The sequence below is a fragment of the Aegilops tauschii genome, chromosome 2, assembly GCF_002575655.3.
Source record: "Aegilops tauschii subsp. strangulata cultivar AL8/78 chromosome 2, Aet v6.0, whole genome shotgun sequence".
NCBI lineage: Eukaryota > Viridiplantae > Streptophyta > Magnoliopsida > Poales > Poaceae > Aegilops > Aegilops tauschii.
In genome coordinates this window covers 45,885,988-45,893,386 of record NC_053036.3, presented here as the reverse complement: position 1 = coordinate 45,893,386, position 7,399 = coordinate 45,885,988, and the positions used below count along the sequence as shown (strand labels likewise).

The 7,399-nt window shown below is 56.8% G+C and overlaps 1 protein-coding gene across 1 annotated transcript; it reads left to right on the top strand.

Moving 5' to 3' along the window:
• The first annotated feature begins 313 nt into the window (after positions 1–313).
• LOC109736060 (uncharacterized) lies at positions 314–6,837 on the top strand. Its single transcript, XM_020295280.1, has 2 exons — positions 314–805; positions 6,592–6,837. Exons 1-2 carry the CDS (start codon positions 314–316, stop codon positions 6,835–6,837), a joined length of 738 nt encoding a protein of 245 aa, XP_020150869.1.
• Positions 6,838–7,399: the final 562 nt, after the last annotated feature.

The following is a 7,399-nucleotide window of genomic DNA, read 5'->3' as shown; positions in this document are numbered from 1 at the left end:
AGCTATAGTGGCGGTTCGGGAAGAGCGCCAGGTCAAGGCTGCATCACGCCCAGCCACGGCGCCAGCCGTGGCGGCACAAGACCAAGAAGGCCTCGCGAAGGCCACGGCCTCTGCAGATGGAGACTAGCCTCAGCACGAAGACGTCCTTAGGGATGAAGAGGCCGCGCCAGGCAGCCAGGCGCTGGGGGCTCAGTCATCTCAGGAGGCGTCAAATCCTCCGGAGGGCACAGGCCTCATCAGCACACCCACTCTCGTCGAGCACCCGGTGTACTTCGTCAGCACGGTGTTGCGGGATGCAAGGGCACGATACCCTATGCCTCAGAAGCTTTTGCTCGCGCTGTTGGTAGCTTCGCGTAAGCTACGGCACTATTTTCAAGGTCACCCCATCAAGGTCATCTCGGCCTATCCATTGGAAAGGGTACTCAGGAGCCCCAACTCCGCTGGAAGGCTCGTCGAATGGAACATTGAGCTGCAAGCGTTTCAGTTGGAATTCAGCACAACCAGGGTCGTCAAGGGAACCGCACTCGCAAATTCTGTGGCGGAATGGACAGAGGCACCAGGGCTCGAAGCAGGCGAGGATCGGTCGCTTTCCCGAGGAAGTGAGGCACCAGATGGCTGGGTCATGTACTTCGACGGAGCATTCTCGCGACATGGCGCGGGGGCTGGCGCAGTGCTTGTATCCCCCACTATGGACAAGCTCTATTACGCCATGCAACTCTGTTTCCAGCATGGCGAGAAGGTCTCCAACAACATAGCAGAATACGAGGGCCTCATAGCAGGCTTGAAAGCTGCAGCAGCGCTGGGGGTAAAGCGCCTCACCATCAAGGGCGATTCACAGCTCCTCGTCAACTTCTCCAACAAGGTGTACGAGCCGAAGGACGAGCACATGGAAGCATATCTTGCGGAGATGCGCAGGATGGAAAAACAGTTTTGGGGGCTGGAGTTGCAGCATGTGTCCCGTGGCACCAGCCAAGAGGCTGATGACATTGCCAGGAGGGCATCCAGGTGGCTGCCTCAGGAGCCAGGCGTTTTTGAGGAGCGGCTCTTCAAGCCATCGGCGACACCGTCACTTTCAAGCACAGCACAGCCTCGGGAGGAACTCCCTCAGCCACCCGCCACAGGAGCCCCGACCTGTGGCCTGACCTCGGGAGCACGCCTACTCTTGGCGCTGGAGCCTCAGGAGGGATGCTGGATCACAGAATTCAAGGATTACCTAATGCAAGGGACGCTGCCAGAGAAAGAGGAGGGAGCGGAACGCGTGGCCGGCAGGCCATGGCCTACTGCATCCAAGACGGAGAGCTCTACCGGAGGCGGCCAAATGACATTTCCCTGCGTTGCATCTCCAGGGAACAGGGGAAGGAATTGTTGGCCGACATACACGGTGGAGATTGTGAACACGACTCATCGTGACGGACCCTCGTCGGCAAGGCGTTTCGCAGCGGGTTCTACTGGCCTACGGCACTCAACGACGCAATCGAGCTGGTGAAGTCGTCTGAATCCTGCCAATTCTATGCCAAGCAGATCCATCAGCCAACTCAGGGCCTGCAGACCATCCCGCTCTTGTGGCCGTTCGCGGTCTGGGGGCTGGATATCTTGGGCCCGTTCCCTCGAGCGCCTTTGGGCTACGCTACCTTTACGTCGCCATTGACAAGTTTACCAAGTGGGCAGAGGTGGAAGCCGTCCGCACCATCCCAGCTGGTTCCGCAGACAAGTTCATCGAGGGCCTCGTGAGCCAGTTCGGGGTCCCTAATCGCATCATCACCGACAACGGTTCGCAGTTCACCAGCAATCTCTTCAAAACATATTGTGCTAGCCTTGGAACGCAGATATGCTACGCTTCGGTGCACCCCCCGGAGTAACGGCCAAGCAGAATGCGCCAACGCAGACGTCCTGAAGGGCCTCAAAACCAGGACCTTCAAGAAGAAGCTGGAGGCCTGCGGCAGGGGCTGGTACGACGAGCTCCAGTCCATGCTGTGGTCCATCCGCACTACCGCCACCAAGTCAACTGGCGAGACCCCGTTCTTCCTCATCTACGGAGCAGAGGCGGTCCTCCCTCACGAGGTCAGGCGTCGCTCCACGCGGGTCCTAGCGTATGATGAAGCGCAATGGACGCCATGCGGGGGACGAACCTCATGCTGGGGGAGGAGCCCCGTCGAGAAGCCGCACTACGAGCAACAAGATACCGGCAGGCCCTGCGGCAGTACCACAGCCGCAACATCCGCCCCAGGACTCTCGAGGTAGGTGACCTCGTGCTCAGGCGGGTGCTCTCCAGGGAAGGGCTGCATAAGCTCTCGCCCATGTGGGAGGGCCCGTTCAAAGTTGTTCATGTTTCCAGGCCTAGCGCCGCGCGCCTGGAGACTCAGGAGGGGGTGCCCGTCCCAAACGTCTAGAACATTCTGCACCTCCGGAAGTTCTACCCCTAAAGAAAGGCCCAGTGCCTGTGAAGAAGGCCCGGTTCCTGTGAAGCTCGCCGCCCAAAAAAAGGGCCCAGAGGCTGTGAAGAAGGCCCGGTGCCTGTGAAGCTCGCCACCCAAAGAAAGGCCCGGTGACTGTGAAGAAGGTCCAGTGCCTGTGAAGCTCGCCGCCCGTGACACTCTCACGTAATAATGAGTTGGGGCTGTACACACCCCGGAGTCTCCGGAGTGCCGCCCTCGGGCCTCGCGGGCTCCCGCCCATGCGCAGTGGCAGCACTTAGCTCCGCGCTGGTGAGAAGACGTCGAAGACTAGACAAGGTGCCAGACACGGCTTTTCATTTGCTTTCCGCAGTTGGCTTGTTCTCCCTTGTTCGGACCTTTATTGGAGTTGCTTCTAGCATTGTTTGTCGTCTTCTGCCCCTGTTCTCTGTTCTCGGTTTTTGTCTGACTCGCTCTCTCTCTCGCAAACCTCGCGAGGGGGCTGCCCGGGCGCCCTCGTGAGCCCTTTCTCTCCTAGTTTTTGCGAGGCCCTCTCGTTCGAGTTCATAACGGGAGCACCCCTCCCGGTCCATGCCCCTCGGGCATCGCGACGCAAAGCACCGGGCCATAGCCGATAGCCCTCGTGGCCAAGGTTCGAAAACGATTCTCCCAACTAACTTTTTGCAGCTCTTAAGGCGCCCGGCGAGGCCTCAAGCAGGCACCTCGCGAGGCGGAAACTACTGCAACGTCCCGAGCTAAGTTGTTCCTACGCGCAAGCACATAACCATGACACCATCACACAGCACAGGAACAATAAATGTAGCACGATAATTAAGGGATCATAGTTTGCAGCACGCCCCCGCGGGGCTCCATATTTCTCTCCTTGATGCAGGAAAAGGAGAAAAACAAAATAAAAGCAGCGCGCAGATCGCGGGAAGGGATTTGCGTCATCCTCCCGAGCTCAGTCGGACTCCGCCTCGCGCTTCATCTGGGCGCGGCGACGGGACGACCCACTACCACCCTCGAAGCAGGCGCAGCGGCGGGTCGCGTCCACCGCTGGAGGAGGTGTCGCCGGAGGAGGAGCCGCTGAAGCTCGACGAGTTGCGGTCGTCGCCCGGAGCGGGTTCGCTCTCACCCTCCTCGCGGCCGTCGCCAAGGCCGAGCACCACGTCGCCGTCATCGTCTTCAGGGCAGCACCCAGCACGACGACCATCTTCTCCGAACACCCTCACGTAGAGGGTCGCCTCGCCGTCGTACTTGAAGCGGAGGGTGCACCGCCTGCCCAGGCCACGCACGCGGGCAAACGTCTGCCAGCCTCGGGCCAGGGCCACGTTCCCGGTGACAAAGATCTCCAACGCGACCCAGGAGGCCCTGCTGCAGCAGCCGTCCGCCTGCAGCCAGAGCCCCTCGGGGCCAGCAGCCGGCAGTTTGCCTGCGAAGAAGCGAGGGAGCTGGAGCCAGTTGCCGGTCGGGTTGTCCAACTACACAACAAACTCCGGCAGCACGTCTGCCAAATGGAAGCGTGGCCGTGGGGGCCGCGCAGCCATGGCACGCCTTCCTCCACCAACTGGGCTACCTCGATATGGGCGGCCACCACTGTGACCACGAGAAGCCGCGGCGGGAGACGCGGGACGCTTGCGGGGGCGGCTGCGGCCGCACTTGGGCGGAGGAGAGCCAGGCCCTTCCTAGTGAGCCTTCCCTTTCTCCGCGGCTGAGAACCTCTTCACGGGCGCCATGGGACGCTGCGAGCAACCGGAGCGAGGAGGAAGAAGAAGCAGTCGGGGCGAGGGGAGATGAGCAACAGGTGCTTTCGCCCCTCCCCATTTATAGCCCAAAGGAGGCCAACCGTCGGCCTCCACGATCACAGGTAATGATGACTCTTTTTGCATGCAGTAGGGACTCGTCAAATCGGGCAGTTGCCGAGGCAGCGTGGGGAACCGGAGACGCCCACGTCCAGTCAAGTCGCCATTCGTCGACCAAGGCCGCAGGTTGTTGGGGCCCGCGGCGCTCCGCACTTGCCCTTTGGCTTCGCTGCTAAGCCAAGTCCGAGGGCGCCTTGGGCTCGGGGGCTACTATCGGCGTTCTGGGAACGGGGGTCCCCAGACTTGCCTGCCTACGGCCTGCAGCCTGGCTCACCAGTGGCCCAGTACGGCCCGTCTTCATCAACCCAAGTTCAAGACCCTCGCGAGGGGCCAAGCCTCGTGGGGCGGACGACGCAACGCCTACTCAGGGGCGGCCTCACCAGGCAGGCTCGCGAGGAGGCGGAGAGATCAAGGCGAGGGGTACCTGGCGAGGTGCTCATGATGCAAGCCATGAAGATCAAGAGCAGGCGGGTGCCAGCCCGCACAGTGCACTCGTTTCCTCTTTGGTGCAAAGGGGGCAAGCACACGCGCGGAGTACCGAGGCATCAGGCAAAGGTTTCCATATCGGCGCAACGAGACCAAGACCAGCAGAGCGGCAGGACGGAGGTCACCATGGAGCCCAAGATGGCGTCATCATCAGCACCTTTGGCAGTCGAAGACCACCTTTAGTCAGGATAGCTTGTACTAGCTGTCCCCTTTCAAAATTGCCGTTGTTGGCTCCCTTCCCGCTCAATATTTGGGAAGAGGACCAGGGCCTCCATAAATAGAGCTAGCCACCACAGTAGAAGGGGGAATCTCATCGAGAGCCAACCGATTTAGATCATCCTCACATCCACCAAGCACAAGAACACCTCTCGCGAGGCTGTTCTTCCCTTGTACTGTTCATCATCAGCCCAAGAGGCAATCCACCACACCACACACTGGAGTAGGGTATTACACCACAACGGTGGCCCGAACTAGTATAAACCTCATGTCTCTTGTGTTGTTCATCGTGTTAGCTTAGAATCCCGGCGAGGTTATGTGCGTATTTTGGTAGGGAGTAGATCTTCGCGTGCACCCTAGAGTTCGAACCTTAAGGGTTCTGCCGGAACCCGATACCCGACAATGCCGCTGGTGAGTGTTCAACCGTGACTCTCACGGTTGCATGGTCGAGTGGACGGAATCATTCGGAACACAAAGACAGGCGAGCGTGACTCTATATAATACAATACCATGCCTTTGAGGACTGTACGCCCGTGCCTGTGAACCTTAACATTGTGACACATACAACGATGAACCTCCACGCTTCTATCGAATAATACACGTAACATCAAGAAAAAAGCGTGACCCAACTCAGTACGCAATTGTGTCCGTAGAGAGTTCGTGTCCGTGCTTTTAATAACAAGGGAATAAGCTTTTAAAAACAGTGTCTTGCGAATTGGCCATTTCATGTCTTACAGAGTAAACAGTGAGTGTTCACATCTGAACCATTCCGCTGGGTTACCCCAATTAAAGCACGAATGTGACTGTGCGTAATGCAAAGCTATGCCTCTGTGGGCTTAACGCCCGTGCTTCTCAGTTTGATCGAGTTGATGGAATCACTAGGAACACAAATACAGGCAAGCGTGACTCTATATAATACCGCACCATGGCTTTGAGTGCACAGGTCATGATGCTACTTGGTACAGAACCGTGGTTGTGGAGACTTCACGCACCGTGGCTGTAGAGACTTCACACAGACAGGCGCGAACGTCGACACCATGCCTTTATCGAATAATATACGTAGAATCAAGAAAGAAGCGTGACGCAACTCAGTACGGAACCGTGTCCGTATGGATTTCACGTCTGTGCTTTTTAAATACAAGGAAAATAAGTTTTTATAAACCGCGTCTCTCAAATATAGGCCATTCCGTGCCTCACAGAGTAAACACCCATGGTTGTGCGTAAGAGAAGCAGTGTCAGAATCGTTTTCAACTGAAACAAAGAAAGAAGGAACGTCGACGCCTTCATCAGTGCACAAGACATGAGTCTAGTTGGTTCAAAGAGCCTTGGCTGCAGAGACTTCACGTCCGTGCTTTAAAAAACAGCGTCTCTCAAACTGGCCATTACGTTAATGTTCACATCTGTAGCCATAAACTTGGAATGAACGTGACCCAGAAAAGCAAAACACATTTGTTATCAAAGTTACTGGTGACACAAGGTAACGCAAGAAAAAATAAGAAACTTTTAGTGCACTGCTTAATACCTTCATGTACGAGGATCTGGGTCGCTGCTGTCTACTTAGTCCGGCGATACTTCTTTTTTGTTTGCTCGGCGCGAAGTTCCTCGATCTATTTTTTCATAACGTATGATTCCAGCTTCAGCTTATCGCGCTGAAGTTCGAGCTGCGCCTTCTCATCCATAAGACGTGCAATGGTGGCTTTGATCTCCTCGTCCAACTTCGTGGCTATCTCCACGAGATCCTCGAGCATGTTCTTCACCTGGACAAAGCAGAAGGTGTCATATTGATGGCAGGACGCACCCTCATCAACATTAGGATGAAGATCACCACAATGATCCATGTTTCACAACTAAATCAAGTAGCTGAAAGAAAGAAAAAATGAATGAAGCCAAAGCAGAGGGAACTTACAGATGAGCAAGCCTCGCCAGCCGAGATCTCCTCTTGCGACTGGACATGGCGCTCTGGAGTAGTCTCCTTCTGCACAGCCGTGGCTGAGAGTGTCAGGATATAGAACAACAAGATGACTGGATGGCCTGGAGGCAGATAAAAGGAGGAAGGGGATGTGGCTAGGGTTTCAAGATTCCGTCTGGCTTATTCACGTTTCACAACAAAATCAAGTAGCCGAAGGAAAGAAAAAAGGAATGAAGCGGAAGCAGAGTGAACTTACAAATGAGGAACCCTCGCCAGCCTAGATCTCGTGCAGTGTCTGGACACTGGGTTCCGCAGTAGTATCCTCCTGCCCAGCCATGGCGGAGAGGGTCAGTATGGAGAGCAGCAAGAGGAATGGATGGCCTAGCGGCGGGCAGAGGGGGGAAGAGGGTGTGGCTAGCGTTTCGAGACCCCGCCCGGCTTAAATGGCCGGAGCCTAGCCTCGGGCGAAGAGCCAGAGCCACCGTAGGAGACGCCCGTCGGACCCTTGTTTTTCCGGAGCGGCGTCACGTGGC

Excerpts from the sequence above, each read along its gene's own strand:
- LOC109736060 (XM_020295280.1), top strand. The coding sequence starts at position 314 with ATGCCTCAGAAGCTTTTGCTCGCGCTGTTGGTAGCTTCGCGTAAGCTA. Across the intron at positions 806-6,591 it reads AAGCTGCAGCAGCGCTGGGG|CTTCAGCTTATCGCGCTGAA; the intron begins GTAAAGCGCCTC and ends GTATGATTCCAG.